The sequence below is a fragment of the Cibotium barometz genome, chromosome 30 (genome assembly GCF_041138505.1).
Source record: "Cibotium barometz isolate CiBa-2024 chromosome 30, ASM4113850v1, whole genome shotgun sequence".
Taxonomy (NCBI): domain Eukaryota; kingdom Viridiplantae; phylum Streptophyta; class Polypodiopsida; order Cyatheales; family Cibotiaceae; genus Cibotium; species Cibotium barometz.
The window spans coordinates 37,462,527-37,483,884 of record NC_141075.1 but is presented as its reverse complement, the minus strand read 5'-3'; the positions used below and the strand labels follow the sequence as shown (position 1 = coordinate 37,483,884).

The following is a 21,358-nucleotide window of genomic DNA, read 5'->3' as shown; positions in this document are numbered from 1 at the left end:
AGAATAGGAGCATGTAGAGTCATCTTAGGTTAGGGCATGTCAAAGTCAGTCCATAGATGCATTACACAAGCATATAAGAAGCAAGTAGATGTAGATGAACATGGGCCAGCCCATGGGGCTATTAAAGGCATGTATATGCCTTAGCATATCGTGACAAGCATCATATGGGAACCCATTTACCTATCGGCCAGCATTGAGGGTTGATCATAGGCATTTTCCAGCACACAGTCGACCAGCACTAGATGTCAGTCGGCCAACATCTCATGTCATGTCGGCCAGCAGGCATAGCATTTAGTGCTAAAAACCACAAGTCGTGGGCTGTAAAAACTGACCGACAGCAGCATATTAGAACCGACCCAGCAGCACCTCACTCATATATAAGCAGCCCATAACCCCTTGCATAAATCACTTCATTCATCAGACTTCAGCAAAGAAGTTCAAGAGAACATGTGTGCTTGAGATCCCCGATGGTTCTTGGAGCATACAGTCAGCCTCAAGCACTCAGTCCAAGGCAGCATAGAAGATCCTCTCATCTTCAGCCAGCACATGTACCACTGCACACGTGATATCAAAAGATCACAGTGAGCAACGCCTAGGCTTGCATGCCAGGCCTGATACGGGGCTTGACCACACATGATATATGTCAGCCATCCTAAACTAGGGATAAATTGAAGTATTAGAGCCTTTTATAACGCAACGCAATTACAAACACACAATCATGTTTTGGGGGACACGTCAGGCACAGAACCCTTATTGACACTCTTTTAACACTTAGTAGGCCGAATCAATATCTATCTCTGAAGAGGACCAATCGGGATCAAAGTCAGAGATCTTTGCTCGCTGAAGCTCCCGCCCCTCCCTGCTCGCGCTACCTGCACACCTGCGCCCCCCCGCCTACCTGCCTGCTCGCCCCCTCGCGCCCCCCTCATCCTTCGCGCCCCCCCTTGCCCCCCCCCGCCTGCCTTCGCTACTGCGCCGCCCGCCCCCCTCCCTCGCTGCACTGCCCGCCGCCCCTCCTCGCCTTCACGCCCCCCCCTCTTCTCGCGCACCTCCCCTCTGCAGCGCCCGACCCCCCCCCCCCTCCGCCAGCTCTTTCTCCCCCCCACCCCTCTTGCGCGCAGCTCCCGCACCCCGCCGCCCCCCCCCCCCCCCCCCCAGGGTTACTCCTTCGCCGCTTCGCCCCCCCCCCTCCCTTTTCTTGCTGATTTCCGCCCCCAGGGGGGTTTTTTCCTTTTTTCTCCGGCTTTCGTCTTCCGCCTCTCTGTGTGCAGCTCGGTTCTTGCAGGATCTCCGCTTTCGCCTCGCCTTCGCCATAGCTTCAGACTCTGATGGAGGCTCCTCCCGCCCTGCCTCAGAGGGACTCCCCCGCAGCCCCCTCGCCCGCCCCTGAGGACACCCCCATCAGGCTTTCTCTTTCGCTGGAAGAGGAAGCGAGCCTCACCGCAGAGGTGGAACGCCTCCAGGCTCATTCCACCATCTGCCGTATAGTCGGCACTCGCCCCAGTAGAGGGGAGATCCGGGATCTTCTCCAGGCCCGCCTTCTTGCAGATGTGGGCAAGATCCTGGACGTACAGCTACTAGGCCGTGCACATTACTAGATTGAGTTCGAGACCGCCCAGAGCGTGGCCAAGGTCCTAGCCATGAGTCCCCTTGACATCAGGGGTGCTCGGGCTTTCTTCAGACCTTGGCAGCACGGCTTTGACCCAGCAGCGGCTGAGCAGGGAGAGCGCCTTTTCCATGTTACAGTTTGCTTCCCTGGACTCCGCCGGGAGTATCTTCCGCTCCTCTCGAGGCTAGGAGCATTGGTGGGCTCGGTACCAGAGACTGGCCCCACAGCAGCTTCAGTGGTGGCCAGAGCAGCTGGGCTACCGTCGGTCAGAGTTTTGGTGTCTGACATCTCCTCCCTTCCTAAGGTCATTCAGCTACCTAGGATAGGGGGGGGATGGATTGATCAGAGAGTGGAGTTTTCGGGGCTCCCGAACCAGTGCTTCATTTGCAGGCAAGTCGGTCATCTGGCCAAGGCCTGCCCTCGCAGGAGACCCCGACCCTCACCACAGCAGTAGGCCCCTGATGGCCCGCCCACAGATGCGGCTCGGCAGGCTGCCTCCGGGACACCTGCTCAGGCCACAGAGACCTCGGAGTGGCAGCCTGGACAGGGGCGCCGTCGAGGGAGACAGCCACAGCAGCACGCCCAGAGACCGCTGCAGGCAGCAGTAGCCACAGTCTCAGCATCACTGGGTTCCCGTGAGGAACAGCTTTGCTCCCCTCCAAGAGGAGACCCCTGCGACGACTGAGGACCAGGAGATGCCAGCACCCTCTCTTTCACCCCCCCCACCCCCGTCCCCTCCCACCGCCTCGCTTCCACCTTCGCCTCCTCCCGTCCCCGCTCCGGTTTCGGCAGCGGCTCCCTCTCCACCCCCCTCGCCCCCCCCCTCCTCCCCCCCCGCCCACTTCACCTTCCCGGGAGGCCCTGGCAGTCCCCTGGCGTTCACCTGCAGTCCGGAGGGCGCTGAGCACCGACCTCGCTCGAGCACCACCGAGGAGACCTACCATGCCGATTCGGGCTTCACGGATATCATCTATCCGCAGTCGGCTGAGTCGTCTTGGCATTAGACAGCGCTCGGAGGCTTTTGATTACGCCTTCACACGGGTTTTTGGAGCAGAGGGCCCCCATGAGCCAGCACCCATCCGAGTTCATGTAGTGATACCTCCGGCCCGCGGGGAGGAGGCACTTGATTCAGCGGTGGCCTTCTCGTTCCCTCTCTGTGGCCCATGCGACCGGGAGTGGACTCTAGAGCTCGCTCTTAGCACTTTGAAGACTCAGGCAGTTGAGTTTTCTCATCATGTGAGCGATCTGGAGGTGACAGATGTGATAGGCCGACTATGGGAGTTGGCTCATTTTTTCTTGGATCCCGGGAGTGTGGATGCCTCAGGGATTCGTCATTTGGGCGTTCGCATAGTGGCAGACTTGGCAGAGCACATTTTATACGCTATCGTGGATGCTTGAGGCAGGAGCTTCAGAGATGCCTGGTTGGTGGCAGCATTGATATTTTGATGATGCAGGAGCACCACTTGGGTGAGAGCAGGATCCGGAGATATGGTTCGGTGCTGCCTGGTAGATGGGACACCTTTTGGTCTGCAGGGTTTGGTCCTTTGGGTGGACAGGGAGGAGTATGCATGGTCATTGCAGATGTATGGCGGCAGGCCATTGTGGATCGTGGGATCATTGTGCCTGGTAGAGCACAGTATGTCATTCTGAGGATACATGATGAGCTATTGGGCGTGCTCAACGTCTATGCGCCTAACCATGCTAGTGCCAGAGCAGAGTTCTGGACCCAGGTTACGGATGCATTGCCAGAGGCCGCACATTGGTGTGTCGGGGGAGACTTCAACATGCTTGAGGACCCGGCCAATAGGGTGGGAGGCAGTCATGTTACAGTGCACGGCACGGAGCTTGCAGCTTGGGACCGGTTTTGCATGTCACTGAGGATCACTGATGCATGGCAGCATGGGGCCTTCTCCCGCTCTCAGGACAGTCTTAGTTTCTCTCGGTCGGATCACTGGCAGGGAGGGACTAATCTATCACGGATTGATCGCTTTTATGTGGGCGACTGGTTAGGGGAGCAAGGGGGCTCCGTCGGCATTCTCGCTGGCACCTCATTTTCAGATCATGCGCCAGTTATCTTGACATTGGAGGAGAGGACACGGGAGCCCAGCTTGCAGTTGAGGATCCCAGAGAGGGTACTTACAGATCCCAGTCTCGCTGAGGACATTGAGAGGATCTGGCATGATAGTCAGTGCTCTGACCAGGATGCAGCAGGCCAGTGTGCCCAGGGACTCATTAAGCTTAGCTCTTTTTTACACGCTGCAGCTTTAACACGGCTGGGAGAGATTCGCGAGCGGGAGCATCGGCTAAGACGCAGCCTTGCTTCGCTTCAGCGCCTTCAGGAGCAGCAGCCTGCATGTGAGTGGGTGGTGTCCCAGCTGAGCCAGGCACGCCAAGAGGTTAGAGAGGCAGAGGAGCAGAGACATGAGATTTACTATCGTCGTCAGGCCTCTCAGTGGACGCAGCTTGGTGATAGAGTGACTGGGGAGTTTTTTGAGATCACTGGACCCCGCCATGCTCGGGCAGGAGTCCGTCAGCTTGGTAGGCCGGATGGATCGGTAGCTACTGAGCCCGGGGAGATCAGAGCCATTGCCACTGCATTCTATAAAGACTTGCTTTCAGCGGAGCCAGCCACTGAGGATCGGGATGCTTGCAGACAGACTGTGTGGGCCCATGTGCAGAGGAGGGTCACAGATCGTATGCGTACAGTTCTTGGTGCGCCTCTTTTAGAGATTGAGCTTGCCGAGGCCTTGAGGGTCCTGCCGCGACATAGTTGCCCAGGGGAGGACGACGGACTGACGCCGGCCTTTTTTATGCGCTATTGGGACCTTTTGGGACCAGGCCTCCGCAGGGGCTTTCAGTATGTTTTGGACACTGGGGTGATGCCACAGAGCTTTTCAGAGGGCTTGATCTTTCTTATCCCCAAGGGGGAGGGAGTATCAGATGATATTCGGCATTGGAGACCTATTACGATCCTCAATACTGTCTACAAGGTCTTAGCCAAGGCCTTGAGTTTGAGGATCCAGCCCTTCCTGGGGGAGTTGATTCATGCTACCCAGATAGGATTCGTCAAGGAGCGCAGTATCCTTGACAACATCTTTACTTTCTGGGAGGCGACGACCCGAGCTAGATTTCTTGGTGAGGACTTGGTCGTGATGCTTCTCGATTTTGAGAAGGCATACGATAGAGTTGATTGGGGTTTCTTAGAGGGCACCATGCTTCGCCTGGGCTTTGAGCCAGGCTGGATTAGAGGGGTGGCGGCTCTGTATTCCACAGGTCGTAGCCAGGTGTTGATTGCAGGAGGACGTTGGCCGAGTTTTGAGCTGACCAGATCAGTCCGTCAGGGGTGTCCCCTTGTCCCTTTTCTTTTTCTCTTCTTTGCGGAGGCTATGAGCATGTATTTGACGGCAGAGGAGGTTGGTTTGAGAGGACTCCAGCTCCCAGTCCGGGGGGAGGACTTGCTCGATGCTGAGTTTGCTGACGACACGGGCTTATTTTTGCATGGCCAAGAGGCCAATCTTCTTCGGGCAGAGCAGTCGCTCCAGGTTTTTAGTGCAGCTTCGGGAGCATTGATCAATTGGCGCAAGACAGTGGCCTTTTGGATCTGCAGCGCTCCCACTCCGGCATGGAGCCCGGACCCCGGTTTTAGATGGATTCCTCCTGGCACAGCAGTGCGGTATTTGGGATGCCAGATTGGACTAGATTTGTCACCTGAGCAGCAGATTGCCCCGCTTCTTCTGAGCATTCGGAAGAAGCTTTTGTATTGGAGTACAGCTCGACTATCCTTGGCTAGGAGGGTGGTGGTGGCAAATCAGGTGCTGTTAGCGACCATGTGGTACATTACGTCTTGCTGGATCTTTTCGAGCTCTTGTATCAGCCAGGTGCAGAGGCTGATCAAGAACTTTCTTTGGTTTGGGCGGGACGGTCAGCCAGCCCGGGCAAAGGTTGCATGGGCAATTATTACACTTCCGCTGGCTCAGGGAGGCTTGGGCATTATAGATCCAGTCGATCAGAGTAGAGCCTTATTGGGGAAGCTTATTGTTCGGGGGCTGCTTCCAGGCGCAGAGCTGTGGAAAGAGCTTCTCTTGCAGCGGCTGTAGGCTCGGGCCCCCCCAACAGGGGGCACTTGGGCACCAGAGATTCGCTGGATCTTCATAGAGATGAGGAGGACAGGCCTCAGTAGAGGATGGGAGGACAGAATTTGCTTTGAGCATCCTGAGAGCTTGGGAGCTGCTGAGACCGGGGCTCTCTCAGCGACCTCCTTCTTGTGTTGAGGAGCGGGCCAGACAGCCGCTCATCTGGAGCCCAGCGGTTCGCACAGAGCAGGGTCATATGCTGGGTTCTCGGCCTCGTCTAGCCTGGGGACCTTTAGCGGCAGGCCCAGCACGTAGTTTTGGAGACTGGCAGGCCTTCTACAGTCTCCCAGAGGAGATCCAGGTGGAGAGGCTGAGTCACTTCAGAGGGGGGTTGATTATGAGGGATGATATTTAGGAGGCACTCACAGAGGAGTGGTTCACGCCTTTCGTGATAGTGGCCCCACGGTGGATGGGAGCCTTTACACAGTTGGACATCCTGATTGCTGTCAAAGCTTGCACTGAGGATGGCAGATGCCTCTACTATGAGATTCAAGATGAGGGCAGACTTCAGAGAGTGGAGGTGGAGTCGCCTTTGGTTGCAGAGTGCACCTTTCAGAGGATACGGGTAGTGGCCGCCGCTTCTCGGAAGTGGCATATTGACGCCGACCCTGCAGATGTGCTCCTGGATTGGCGCATATGGGCATATGCAGCGCGCCCCTTGGCCCAGCTACAGTGGGACCCTGGGGAGTACGAGTGGCATGATCCTTATGCATCCCTTGAGGCCACAGAGATCACCTTTTTCCAGTATACTGTTCGGCTGGGGCGGCATATTTTGACGGCGAGGAGGATGGTATCTCCAGCTGCAGCGGGGCACTGGCGGCTACAGGGACTCTCACAGGAGTTCCTGGAGGATTTTTGGGCTCGGCTTTGGGCTAGTCGACAGGCCCGCAGGATCTCGACTTTCCAGTGGCTGGTTGCCCATGTTGGGTGTTGGACTCACACACTCACACACACAAACCTGCACATTAGGGTTAGGTGCAGGGTAGACAAGCTCACACACAGAAATGAGAGAGAGAGAGAGAGAGAGAGAGAGAGAGAGAGCCAAAAGTGTGGTATCCACAAAATGCAAGTCAACCCTTGCATGTGTGCCACATCCATATAATATAGAAGTACAAAATATTATATGTTAGAGTGTCCTTTCACACTTGATGTCCAAGGGGAAAAACCACATGTCCAAGGGGAAAAACCACATGGGAAAAAGTGCCCTTGGTTAAGCCCTGTTCACACATAGCACTACCATAAGTGAGCATATGCCTACAAATCCCCCCTGTAGTGGAAGTGTGAACCTGTACAAGGTAGCAGATCACTCTCTGTATGAGAGTAAGCCCAAAGCTTTGCGGAAAGCTTCAAACTTTTCTCGAGGTAAAGCCTTTGTGAATAGATCTGCAACATTATCCTGTGTAGGGCAATAAGATAAACTGATCTCCCCTGCATGTAGCCTCTCTCTGACATAGTGATAATGAATCTCTATGTGCTTGGTACGTGCATGAAATACTGGATTTCGTGCCACGGCCATAGCACTCTGGCTATCAGTGAGAATGGTGGTGGGTGTCTGCTGACACTCATGAAGATCAGTCAATAGTCTCCTCAACCATACACAATCTACTGTAGCTGTAAAGACTGCCCTGTACTCAGCCTCACAAGTAGATGTAGCAACAGTGGGTTGCTTTTTACTCAACCAAGATATGCATGAGCTGCCAAGAAAAAAACAATTCTCACTGGTGGATTGCCTGGTATCATAATCACCAGCCCAATCTGAATCACTGTATGCATAAAGCTGCAAGCTGCCCCCCCTGGGATAGAACAAACCAAGATCCAGGGTACCCTTAAGATATCGAAAAATGCGTTTGACTGCTTGCCAATGCTTTGTGCCTGGGCTGTGCATGAATTTGCTCAACAAAGACACCCCAAAAGATATGTCTGGCCTCGTGTTACACAAGTAAATGAGGCATCCCACTGCCTGGCTATAAAGGCCGGCCTCAAAAGGCTCTCCAATATCATGCATAGTAAGCCGTACACCTGATTCTACCGGAGTAGAAATGGGCTTACATTCATCCATGTGAAACCTTTTTAGCAAACTTTTTATGTACTTAGTTTGCTGCATAACAATGCCATCATCTGTATGCATAAACTGTATGCCGAGATAGTAGTGTAAAGGCCCCAAATCTGACATATCAAATTCAGCTTTCAAATCAGCTTTGAAATCTGAAATTTGTGCTTTGCTTGTACCTGTAATGAGCATGTCATCTACATACAAGATGACTATGAGAATATCGGCATCGGTTTTCTTCACATACAATGTGCTTTCAGCTGGACTATTCTCATAACCTTGGCTGGTTAGATGAGCATGTATCTTATCATACCAAGCTCTTGGAGCTTGTTTTAACCCATACAATGCTTTGTGCAACCTACATACTTTATGTTCCTCACCAGGAACTACAAAACCAATGGGCTGATTTACATATACTTCCTCCTGCAAATCCCCATTTAAGAATGCAGTTTTGATATCCAATTGATGCACTTTCCATCCTTTATGGGCAGCCAATGCAATCACTGATCTTATTGTGGTCATTCTCGAAATAGGAGCAAACGTCTCTTCATAATCTATTCCCTTTTTTTGGGAGTAGCCTTTAGCCACAAGTCTTGCTTTGTACCTGTCAATAGTACCATCTGACTTTCTTTTGACTTTGTACACCCACTTTTTTCCAATTACATGCTTGCCTTTAGGCAATTCCACAAGATCCCATGTATTGTTCTTCATGATAGAAGAAATTTCAGCTTGCATAGCTTGCAACCAATGCTCATTCTCATGTGCTTCTTCATAAGAAGAAGGCTCTTCTGAATCAAAGAGACCACCCATTGCGAATGCAGACTCCCCACAATATACATTCAAAGCATGGCTGGAACTAGCCCTTGTTCTACCTGTGAGTGGAGCTGCAAGTTTGCTTTCTTGCAAAGTTTTCAGCAACCATCTTGGCACTGACTTGGCTGTGTCTATGGCTGTTTGCTCTTCCCTGACAAGATCTTCCACTTCTTCCACAGAAGGGGGCTGAATGGCTGGCTGTTCCACATGTTCTACATGTGGATTTTCTTGTGTAGGGGCTGGCTGATCTGAATCCCCCCTAATTGCAATGGGTAAAAGTCCATCAAACATGTCCTGTAAGCCTGTATCATTGCTTTTATACAAGTTGACCATGGGCTGTTCTGAATTTTCAGCAAATACCACATCTCTACTCACAAAAATCCTTCGTGTAGTTGGATTATAAAGACGGTATCCTTTGCTTTCATTGCTGTAGCCCACAAAAATGCATTTAATTGCTTTGTCATCTAGCTTTGTTCGGAGTTGTTCTGGCACATGTGCATATGCCAAACACCCAAATGTACGCATATAATCCACTGTGGGCTTTCGGTTATACCAAGCCTCAAATGGTGTTATGGTTTTCAAAGCTTTTGTTGGACACCTGTTCAACACATGAGTTGCACACATTATAGCTTCCATCCAAAATTTGTGAGGCAACTTTTGTGCTTTCACCATGCATCTGGCCATCTCCATGAGAGATCTATTTTTCCTTTCAGCTACACCATTCTGCTGCGGTGTATAAGGCACAGTACATTGGTGTTTGATGCCCTTTTGAAGCATATAATCCTTGAATGCATTTGACATGTATTCTCCACCTCTATCTGAGCGGAGTGTTTGGACTTTACATGCACACATATTTTTCAGCCATTGCTACAAAGTGTCGAAAGCATGTAAACACATCTGCTTTTGCTTTCAAAGGGTAAGCCCAAGCAAACCTGGAGTAGTCATCAATGAATGTGACGAAGTAAAGATGCCCCCCTATGGATGGTGTCCGCATTGGACCACATACATCACTATGTATGAGCTGTAATTTACTTTTAGCTCTAACAGCTCCATCTTTGGGGAATGGTTTTCGTTGCATCTTTCCCAAAATACACCCCTCACATACATGTCTTGGTGGAGACTCAAGAGGCGGCATATTATCAACCATATGATGCTTCTGCAAAAGCATCAAACTCTGAAAATTTACATGCCCAAAACGAGCATGCCAGAGCTCTGCATCATGCATAGCAAGAGTGTGGGCAGCCACTGTATTTACATCATAAGTGCGCTTGTCATAGCTGTCCAGCTTATACAAGCCTTTGTATCGTGTTCCAGAAGTGACTATTTCATAACCCTTTGATGGGTCTTTTACCAAACACTTCCCGTCTTCAAATTCAACCTTGAAACCTTGGTCGTTTATGGCTGAGACGGAGAGCAGATTTTTCTTTATCCCTGGAACATACAATACATTTTTCATACATATATTGGCACCATTGGCTGCAATAAGTATGACATTACCAATTCCCTTTACTGGATATGTGGTATGATCTGCACATGATACAGTGCGCCCATTTGAAGCATAAACCAAGTGCTGAAATACATCTTTGCATGAAGTGATGTGGCTCGAAGCACCACTATCAAAATACCATGATGCATTCTGTCTGTCAGATGCAATGCAAGACATATCAGTGTCTGAAGCACCTGGTGTGTCACTAGTGCATGTGACCAAAAATGTGTACTCTTCCTGGATTACATTAGCTGATTGCTGTGCTTTGTCATCCGAAGAGTCTGCTACTGCATTGCCTGCTTCTTTCTTTTTCTCTTTTGCAATCCTTTTCCTACATTCACTGATGTAGTGTCCAAGCTTATGGCAGTAGTGACATTTGCCCTTCTTTTTGGGCTTGTTTGCATCCCCTTTGTCAGACTTTTCACCACTAGAAGAGGGCTGTCCATGACCAGCCTTGCTAGACTTTTGTCCCCCATGCTTAAAGCTCTTTGCTTTACCCTTATCCTTGGCTGTAAATGCCTTTTCTCCACCACGGTTGCTCGATATGTTTGCTCTTGTTTGCTCTTCCCGCAAGAGTAAACCCACGAGCTCTTCAAAAGTGACGGGATCACCACCTCCTCTCATCGAGAGGTTGAGAGAGGTGTGAAAGCCCAAGTAGGAAGGCGGTAAAGAATGAAGAGTGTTGGTGACCATCTGTCTGTTTGGGATAACCTCATCAATGTTGAGCAATTGTTCCTGCAAATCTTTCACTTTGGTGAGATGATCTGCCATAGAGTCACCCTCATCCATAGAAAGAAGATCCAATTGCCTCTTCAAGTAGGCAACTCTTGCCTCGTTGCGTACCTGATACATTGCTTCCAATGTGTCCCATGCAAGTTTCGATGTCTTGCATGAACGAATGTGCGGAATAATAGTCCTTTTCACTGAAAGGGCTATCAATGACATGGCCTGTGCATCTCTAGAGTCCCATCTCTTTTGCTCTTGTGTGGGAGCAGGATCTACATCAGGAGCTCTTTGAGCACCTCCCCTTTGAGGCGTGGCTGGCTGAATGGTATGTGGGCGTGTGTCATCACAACACACGATGCCCCAAAGCCCTTTGGCTACCAGCAAATTACGGATCATAAAACTCCAGAGGGAGTAGTTAGATCCATCCAGCTTGTCCTCCTGGGTGAGCACACCAAATACATCTGTAGCATTCTGTGCCATGTCAACAAAGTATAACTGCAAGCAAACCAAGCACCAATGTGCACTGCCAGGCAACCAAATGGCCTGTGCAAATGTATGCCTGCAAACCAAAGCAAGTGTAAACCTGCACCAAATTGTCCAATTACACACAATGTGTATACATACGCGACAAATCGCAGCTGTAATGCCCAATTACATGCTCCAATCAGAAAATCCCCAATTTTTATGCACTCCAATCGCTTCAATGTGCATCTAATTGGCCAATTTTCACAAAAGCCCCAAATTTCTGCAAATGTAAGAGCTCCAATTTGCCAATTTTGACCTCAATTTTGAAAACCCCCAAATTTCTGCAAATAAGAGAGGTTCAATTAGCTGATTTTGACCTCAATTTCAAAACCCCCCAAATTGCAGGCAAAGCAAAATGCCCAATTTTTTCAATTTGTCCAGAAATTGATAAATCCCCCAAATTTCTTGACTCCTGTACCACCTGCAAATTCAAATCTTCCTGGCAAACCCCCAAAATTTGTTGAATCTGCCTACCTTATTTTGTTTACTGAAACAAAGGTACCTGGGCAGCAATGTTGCACAGCCGGGGAGACGTTGCAGGTGGAGACTCAACAATGAGGACGACACGAAGATGGAGGCTGCTGCGTGTAGCTGGCAGCAAGGTGGAGGCGGAACCGTGCAGGTGTCGAGGAGAGCTGCAGTGGTCGAGGTTTTGTAGAGCATGGGCCTTGAGCAGTCGAACAAGTGGGAGGTGTGCAGGTGTCGTGCGAGCAGAACGGCGGAAGCAGCACGGCGCCTAGGCGCTTAGGCGTCGGGCGAGCAGCACGGCACTGAAGGTGACGGGGCCCAACTGCAGGTGTCGAGCGAGCAAACACCCGCCTGCAGCTCGTTAAGGCTGGTGCGAACAGCACAGGCGATTGGAGTCGGGCAGGGTGTGCCGGCGGGCTGGGACCAGCGCGGATGCGTGGAGTCGACGGTGGAGGCCAAGGCAGAGCAGAGACGGCCGGCGGGCCTTGGACCAGCGCGGGTGCCTGAAGTCGACTGGTGCCGGTCGAGACGGAGCAGGACCGGCGAGCGAGCGAGCCGGTGGGTCGAGATGGCCTGAACGTAGACGTCGGCCCCGTCGGCTGGTGTGACGGAGCGCAAGGCGGCGACTGTAACGGAGACGGGAGCAGATGGCGGCGACTGTAACGGAGACGGGAGCAGATGGCGGCGACTGTAACGGAGACGGGAGCAGATGGCGGCTGGAACGAAGACGCCTGACGTCGACGGCCGGAAGGGAGCACCGGCGGGGACGGAGCGTTGCTCTGGGCGGTGGCAGAAGCGAGCGCCGACTGGAGATGGAAGAACCGCCCGCGAGCTGGGCGAAGGTGGTGGGCTCCCCACTAGTGCCGCCCGTACTTGGCGGCCGGACGGTGGAGCACCTGGACGGAACGGGCAGACGGAAGCCACGGACGGACGGACGTCGACGGAAAAACGCAGCGTCGACGGAAATTTGCAGTCGACGGAAAAAACACAGCGTCGACGGAATTTCACAGAATTTTCTGCAGATTCTGCACAGCCACCACTCCAGGGCCAGCTCCCAGCTCTGATACCAAATGTTGGGTGTTGGACTCACACACTCACACACACAAACCTGCACATTAGGGTTAGGTGCAGGGTAGACAAGCTCACACACAGAAATGTGAGAGAGAGAGAGAGAGAGAGAGAGAGAGCCAAAAGTGTGGTATCCACAAAATGCAAGTCAACCCTTGCATGTGTGCCACATCCATATAATATAGAAGTACAAAATATTATATGTTAGAGTGTCCTTTCACACTTGATGTCCAAGGGAAGTGCCCTTGGTTAAGCCCTGTTCACACATAGCACTACCATAAGTGAGCATATGCCTACAGCCCACAGGGGCTCAGCAGTTGGCTCCTGGCTTGTTTACAGCGGTCTTCCGGCGGCCTGCGTCCGATGCGGCCACCCTATGGAGACACAGAGACATTGCCTATGGGATTGCCCTCAGGCACAGCAGATTTGGCTGCGGACGCTACGTATTCTGGTCCCCCTCTCTCCAGAGGGTATTTTTACGTGGGGTGCCGCTGCTTGGTCGACTTCGTCAGGGCCTGCTATGGGCTATGAGATGGAGCAGGATAGTCAGGCCATCAGATTCATTAGGGGCCAGCCTCGCCTGGTTCCGTCACTGGATTTCTTGTCCTCCAGCTGGACACAGGAGAGGGATTTACAATGGGAGCTCCTCAGCAGCCTTACCATCTGGTTCACCTGGAGGGCCCGGTGTTTCACGGCCTTTGAGGGGAGACTGGAGCCACCAGCAGAGACTGTACGGGGGATTTGGCAGGAGTTGATCCACACCCTGCAAGGACAGTATGACCGCATCCGGGGCGACTCGGATGAGGCGATCTTGCGGCACCAGGCCTTTCACACCACCTGGCGCAGCGGCCCCTTCTATACCTTACACACGGGATCCCCCCGTTGGCATTACAGGCCACCTGTTTGGCTGTCCCCCCCTCCTATTGTATGATTTAGCCCCTCAATCCTTTGTACTGATGTTTGTATTTTGTAGCACCCAAGGAGAGTCTCCCGGGCTGCCTTGCTGTATTCACTGCTCTGTTTCTCTTATGAGCAGGAGAGATCTTTTGTAGCCCTACGGGCGTTTTTATATAACTAATGAAAGGATCTTTTCTTGGAAAAAAAAAATATCTATCTTTGAAAGAGATAGATCAAAGAATGTGGCAGTGAAGCATTTTTCAAGTGCTGAAGTAGAGGTTTCTGGTGCATCTTCAAACTCTTCCAGCAAGTTGGAAGTTGACCTGGCATCAGCAGGTTAGAAGCTAACGACATGGCATCAGTAAGTCGAAAGATGACAAAATATTTTTTCCTAAAAAATAAATGTATTTATTTCTTGGGCAGAATGGGATCTTTAAGCATGAAAATTTAGTCTAAAATCAAAACATAAGCAATGCTCGTATTAAATATTTTGAGTGGAAGAATGAATGCCACAGGAGATGAAACAAAGCATAGACCCATACCTCATAATCCCAATCCCCAAAAAGCTTGTCATCATCCATATTAGCCCAAACATACACATAAGACGGCCGCTTACAGCACTCCTCTCCTTCAGTTGGTGGGCATTTAAACCCATTCTGTTTCAGCACAATGATCGATTAAGATAACTCAAGGAAAATATATAAGGCAAAGTAGACCAATGTAGTGTGTTGAGGACAATAATTACAAAATTTCAAATGCATATATTGATGCTAGAGACCTAGAGTGTGAATGAGAAGACAACTCCTGGATATAGCCATGTTACCTTTGGGCACGGATCAAGAATAGAACATGGAAAAATAGAAATGGAGACTAACTCGTGTGGTGTAGCATGCAACCGATATGATTGTGTGACACACAGCAAGGACTTCTTTATAACCTTATGGTTTGCAATCCACTTTAAGAGAGACAGCTGTAGAGATAGAAGATGGAGAGTCTACACTAGATTGGGTCCCAAACTACCCAACGAAGGCCCCCCTCCCGCAAGCAGGAGTATTACTTTGGAGAACTTCTTTGCAATGCAGACTTTACCAAGAACTTACTGATGACGGTTGACTGAGGAATGCCAAACGCAAGGACGAGGTAGACCAAACGTTGGCTGAACCATAACTGGTTTGTAGACAACTTAGAAGCACTTTGAGAGCCAATATGCACACCCAGATCTGCTGAGGGGTGCAGGACTGATGGCTGAATGCTGATGATAACTTTTGGCTGCCTTGGACTGTAGCACACAGAGGTGCTCTGTACAAAGAAAAGCACAAGTCAGAAGACTCAAGCATAAGAATGAGATGATTTTGGATGGGGCTGAGGGGCTGCTTATATATGCACCCCTTACTGCAAGTCGGTTTTCCTACATGCTGTCGGCCTGTTTATATTGCCCATGACATGCTGAAAATAGTCTTTAATGCAAGCGCCTTTTACACGTGTGAATTGTGGGCTTCTCCTGCTGGCTGCAGGGGCTGCTGCTGACTGGCAGCTGCTCTCCCATGTTTGGCCATGCTGGTCAACTGTGCCAAGGGCTAAGCCAGACATCATTGTCTTGGATTTGAACAAGTTCCAATTCTTGAACTTTTGCAAGTATCCACCATGAAAGACATATCAGCCCAAAGCTTCTATAACTAAAAATAAAAAATGTAATCTTTTTTCACATCACAGGTGTTGGGGGATCAACTCTAATCTCCAAAGAATCACTACCATACTCGAGATATGTTATTGGAAACCAAAAATAAAAACACTACAATGTATTGACAAGTTATCACCGCAATTAATCCTAGGGATGATAACTTATCACTATATTCGTTTAAGTCAATGCTTGAGTTCCCGGGTTTGTTTTCTCTTTCTCTTTTGCAAGTTTACACCTCCTATCATGTCTGTCTACGTTTGTGGCCATGTTTAGCATACAATTAGTGTAAGTGGTTATCCTATTAACACATATTTCAAAAGAAAAAAGGGTCTCTCCGTAAGTATGCTTAGTAGCATGCCTATTTTGGTGTACCTTTAATCCGAAGAGTCTTTTCATGGTGTCGGGCTAACTTATTAAACTAAAAGAACAAGTGACCATTGTTTCCTACATTGGCACCGAGTGTTCTGTCTACAGATAGATCAGGTATAGGGTCATTATTCATGGCAGCGTCTCTGGCTGTAACCACAATTTATGGATGCACCCTACAAACTCACATGGTCTGCAGATAGATCAGGTATAGGGTCATTTTTTATGGGAGCATCTCTGGCCGTAACCACAATTTATGGATGTAAATCTGTCCAATGTCATCTCTGATGACTCTATTGAGTACTTGCCTCAATAATGCATGGTGTGTCTAAGATACTGAAATGTTGGCAAAGCATGTATAGAAAGACCACTGTTATCATCCACTTCGTAGTTCTCGTATACCAACAATTCTCAGCCCCTTGCAATAAGAATGCATAAATGAGGATAGGGCTAGCCACAAGGGAGTCGTCTACCAGGTGTCATGGTTTTGAACTTGCATACCCTCCCTCTGTATGTAAGTAATCAACCCAAATGAGGCATCTATGTGGAGATAGCAGGTTGCAAACTTTACTAGAAGGATGTGGTGCAAAATGGAGGATTTATTAACTATGAGTCACGAGAGCATCATGGCATGTAGTCTCTCTATTTAAAGAGAGAGGGAGGGAGCAGTCCACATTATAAATGCAACTCAACCCTAATCTTCATGCATCCAACCACTGTAACTCTTGTGTCGATTTAACTCCCTCATTTATCGTGGGTGGAGTTTACTATTTGTCTACACAATTATCTCTTTAATATTTGCACAAGATCCATTGGTGTCTCCACAGGTTCACCTAGGAATATGTAAGATTTGATACGAGATTTTTTCGGTATACTTTCCTTTTGAAGAGATTTTGTCACATGCACTCATGCAGTGAGATGCAGTGTGACAAGAGCATTCATTTGCATAGTTGCGGTGAGAGTGTAGAGACCGCTTAGCTCCCCGAACCTTGGCCTGCGCCCCTCTGCCTCTGTGCCTGTTTCGCCCCCATCCTTCCTCCGCCTCCCATCCTTCCTCCACCGCTGTTCGCCCCTGCCTCTGCCCGCCCTTCTTCCTCCCGCTGTTGTCTCCTGTTTGCGCTGATTCGCCTCCCCTCCTTCCTCCGCCTCATCCCTCTGCGCAGCCCTTGTTGTGCTGCCTATCCCCGCCTCCCCTCCTTCCTCCGCCTCATCCCTCTGTGCAGCCCTTGTTGTGCTGCCCTTCCCCCGCCCAACTTCGCCTGTGTGTCCAGGCTTCCCTTTCCTTTTTGCTTTTCCCTTTTCCACCCTCCCTTCCTTTCCTCTGCCTCTTTACCTGCCTCTTCCCCTTGGTTCGGATTGCTCCTCATCCGGGTTCAAGTCGGCCTTTTTCTTCAATTAGCATCATGGCTAATCATTCTCCCTCGGCGGCCGGGCAAACTTTGTTTTTTCTGAAGCCGAGCTTGCAGTCCTCTTCGCCGAAATCGAGAAAGACTCCAAAACGACCCTCATTGCCAGAATCTTTGGATCTCACCCTTCCCGACTCCAAGCTCGGGATTGGGTCCTGGTTGGCGGCTCTGCCTTCCGACCTCGCTCCACACTTTCGAGATGTCAGGTTGCTTGGAAGAGGTTTCTTCCAAGTGGATTTTGATTCTGAGGATGCAGCCTCAGAGGTTTTGAAGGGCAGCCCTTTGCCATTGGGCCGGAGGAAGGTTTTTTTTCTTCCCTACTCTAGCTATTTTGACCCTATTGAGGAAGACTGGAACCGTTTCCCAATTACTCTCAGATTCCCAAGTCTTCCTCGCGCATATTGGCCTCTGCTAGAGGCCATCGGGTCCGCCTTTGGGCTGGTTCTTCAAGTGCCCCCCCTCTACGCCTTGCCGACATCTTCTGCCCCGGTGGTCACTGCCTCGGCGGATGCTGTCCCCAGGGTCATGGTTCTTGCCTGTGACAGTGAGCTCTTTGAGGACTATGTTTTGCTTCCGGGCCCTAGTGGTCCTTTGAAGCAACGTATGGAGATTGCAGGTAAACCCGATCAGTGCCGGGTATGTCACCAATAGGGCACTTTGCTCGAGATTGCCCTCGGGCTCGGGGTCGCAGGAGGCCTCGCAAGTGTGCTTCTCAAGCGCCACCTCCCTTGGATCCTTCCCATCCTACAGTCCGCCAGGTGTGGCGAGCGGTCTCTCACGCCCACCCCCCTAGTGCGATTGATGGGAAGACCTCCTCGGATCTTGTACCTCAGATAGATGATGTTTCTAGGTAGAGGGATGTATCAACTCATGCATCTTTGAAGGGAGATGATATATCAGATCAGGATGATTTTGTTGAGTCCTCTCTACTTGGAGGGGGCGATATGCAGGATGTTCAGCGCACTGGGGATCATGTATTGCAGGATTTTCAGCATGATGCCATTGCCCTTGATGCCCCGCAGGGCGCACAGGTTTCTCGTACATATGCAGGTACTGTGCAGGGCCTCGGACAAGGGCATGTCAGTGGACTTTGCCCCGTGGATTATCCCGTCCTCCAACATTATGAGAGGCGTCCTCAGGCTGCCCATCGTCTTTTTAGATCGGGGGTCAAACCCTCTTCTCTTCCATGAGAATCGTCTCATGGAATGTTCAGGGCCTTGGAGGAATTCCCACCCGTGGTAGGAAGCGCCTTCTGAAGGACCAGCTTCACCCTGTTGTTACAGGAGGGTCTATGGATATACTTTTGTTGCAAGAACACAAATTGGATAGATCTCAGTGTGGCAAAACTGGTAAGATGCTTTCTGGCCACACCTTCTGGTCCTCGGCTGTTGGGACTAGAGGGGGTGTTTGCATTTCAGTGGCAGCATCTCTTATGCCTCATGTTATTGGGCACGGTGTTATCATCCCTGCTAGAGCGCAATGAATCTTGATCATGCATGAGGGTCAGAAATCGGGAATCTTGAGTATCTATGCACCTAACGTGAGAGGTGAAAGGGTGGCCTTTTGGGACACCATTACAAATGTCATTCCCTAGGTTGATCATTGGATAGTGGGAGGAGACTTCAATATGGTTGAGTAACCTTCTGGCAAGAAGGGTGGACGCGAAGGGGGTTTACACCCTTTGGAGCGAACCTCATGGGAGAGGTTCACACTTTCTTTTTTTGGCAGGGATTGCTGGACTGAGGATGACTTCCAGAGAAGGCCAAACTCCTTACCTTTCTCTTGGCATAACCGCAGGAGCGGGGATGAGAGCATCTTTGCACGTCTGGACAGATTTTATGTGGATGATTGGTCCCCGGACACAGGAGGCACAATTGCTATTATGCGTGGCACCACCAAATCCGATCATTGTCCTGTCGTTTTGTGTCTCGGGGAGCCTTGGGCTCGCTCGGCCTCTCCCCGTGTCCGTATCCCTGACTCTCTTTATCTAGATGCTGACATCTCCCTCGAGATCAGAGAGATACGGAGATCTTGTAACGGTCCTGATCCTCGTCATAATATTGCGCTGGCGCTTGAGAGGACCAACCATCATTATCATAGCGCTGCCTTGTCCAAGAAGGAGGCTCTGGACAAGGAGAGAGCTATTTGGCCTACGATTGCTGCTGTTCAGAGGGAACATGAAAAGCATCCACATGCGTCGTGGATTACAGACCTCTTGACCACCACTAGAGCAGAGCTGCAGTTGGCCATGGACAGGAGGGCTGAGTTCCCGTTTCATGCAAACGAGGCTTTTTGGACTCAGATGGGTGGCAAATGCAACAAAGAGTTTTTTTCAGCGCACAGGCCTTCCCATAGCAGGGATTCTGTGAGGTACTTGCAGGATTCACAGGGTGAGGTTCAGATTGAGCCTGATAAGGTAAGGGGTATTGCTTCAGATTTTTATCGGTCTTTGTTGACTGCAGAGGTGCCCTCTCCTCCGAGAGATGTGGCACGGCAGAAAGTTTGGGAGTGCATGCCCACGCTCATTACAGATGCTATATGTTCTTCCTTGGATGCCCCTTTCTTTAAGGATGAATTCCTTCACGCACTACATGCTCTTTCCAGTGGTTCATGCCCAGGGGATGATGGTCTTTCTCCCGCCTTCTTTATTCTTTTTTGGGATCATATTGGAGATGCTATCACTATTGCCCTTCAAGAAATGTGGCTGTCGGATATGATGCTGCCATACCTCACGGAGGGGCTGATTCACCTTATCCCCAAGAGTGGGGACAAGACTGACATCAAGCAATGGAGGCCCATCACTCTCCTTGGATCTGCATATAAGATCTTAGCTAAAGCCTTGAGTATAAGGTTGCAGCCGATTCTCCAAAGGACTATCCATAATACACAGAATGGGTTCCTCCAAGGAAGGAGTATATTTGATAACATCTTTTCTTTCTGGGAAGCTGTCGAGTGGGCAAAGTCTAGTCAGCAGCCTCTTGCCATTCTTTTGCTTGATTTTAAAAAAGCTTATGACAAAGTGGATTGGGATTTTTTGGAGGGCACTATGGCACACATGGGGTTTTCCCAAAACTGGATCAGAGGGGTGTCCTGCCTATACAGGGAGGCTCATAGCACTGTAGGGGCTTTCTTCCAAGCACTGAGCTGTGGAAGGACTTTCTCATGCAGCAGATCACGAAGTGTGCCCCTATTCGCGAAGGTGGCTGGACTCTCAGATCACGCTTTATTTTTTCAAATGCAGTTCACCGCTCCGCTTCGTCCCCCCTGGTTAGGTCCCTCCTACGGGCCTGGGACTGCTTGAGGAGTTTTTTGGTACACATTCCCCCGCGTTCAGCGGAGGAAGCTAACCGGTGTCAGGTATAAATTTGAAAGGTGTTTTGGGCTTGTGTACATATGGGATGCATGGCATGTGAAAAAGCTTTGCCCTGAATGCCCTGGCAAATGTACAGAGTGGGTGGTTTTATGTTTTTTTTATGAGCTCTTGGTGATGCCTTCACGTGAAAGTATTACGGGAACCCCGAATGTGATGATGGTTGGTCAATCTAGGGCTGATTCTGGATGCAGAGATGGCGCTCCATTTTTAGCATGAATGTGATGATGACCGGCAGTGCATGGCACCGACTGCAATAGTCATGTTTTGGTAAATTATGATGCAGCTGATTGAAGACGTGTGGGCAGTTCTTGCATTTGTTTTGGAAAGTCGTGGGCGCCCCATGTTAAGGTGAAGCATAAGGAAGCAAGGGGCCCTCTAAGCATTGTGGCCATCCTTGAGGCTTTAAAGAAAAAAAAATATATATATATACACTATCAAAAAAGAGTCCACGTGGCCAGCAAAAAAGAGTCCACCTGGCCGCTTGCCTTTCTGCCAGCAACTTCGCAAACACAACGCAGTCGCCTAGAAGGTTGGCGAAGAGGGAGAAGCGCAGGGAAGAAGGGTGGCGTTGTTTTTTGGGGTCTTTGGTCCGCCAGAGGAGCTGAAGCAAAGGACTCTGTGTGTGTGTGGCCGCCTCAGGAGAGGGAGGATTGACAGAGAGAGCAAGAGTGACTGGCGACGTGGAGGAGACCGCCTGCAAGGAGTTGCCGCCTTGGGTTAGCTGGCGCGTTGGTGGCTGGCGACTGGCTGGAGTGGA

General features: G+C 50.4%; 1 protein-coding gene across 2 annotated transcripts in view; it reads right to left on the bottom strand.

Annotated features, from left to right (window-relative positions):
- Positions 1-21,358, bottom strand: part of LOC147621444 (AIG2-like (avirulence induced gene) family protein) — a 139,592-nt gene that overhangs the window by 4,532 nt on the left and 113,702 nt on the right. For both annotated transcript variants that reach the window (XM_086824180.1, XM_086824181.1), the window contains one exon: positions 14,318-14,431. In XM_086824180.1, coding sequence (XP_086680306.1) covers positions 14,318-14,431 — 114 coding nt within the window. The remainder of the gene's footprint in view (positions 1-14,317; positions 14,432-21,358) is intronic.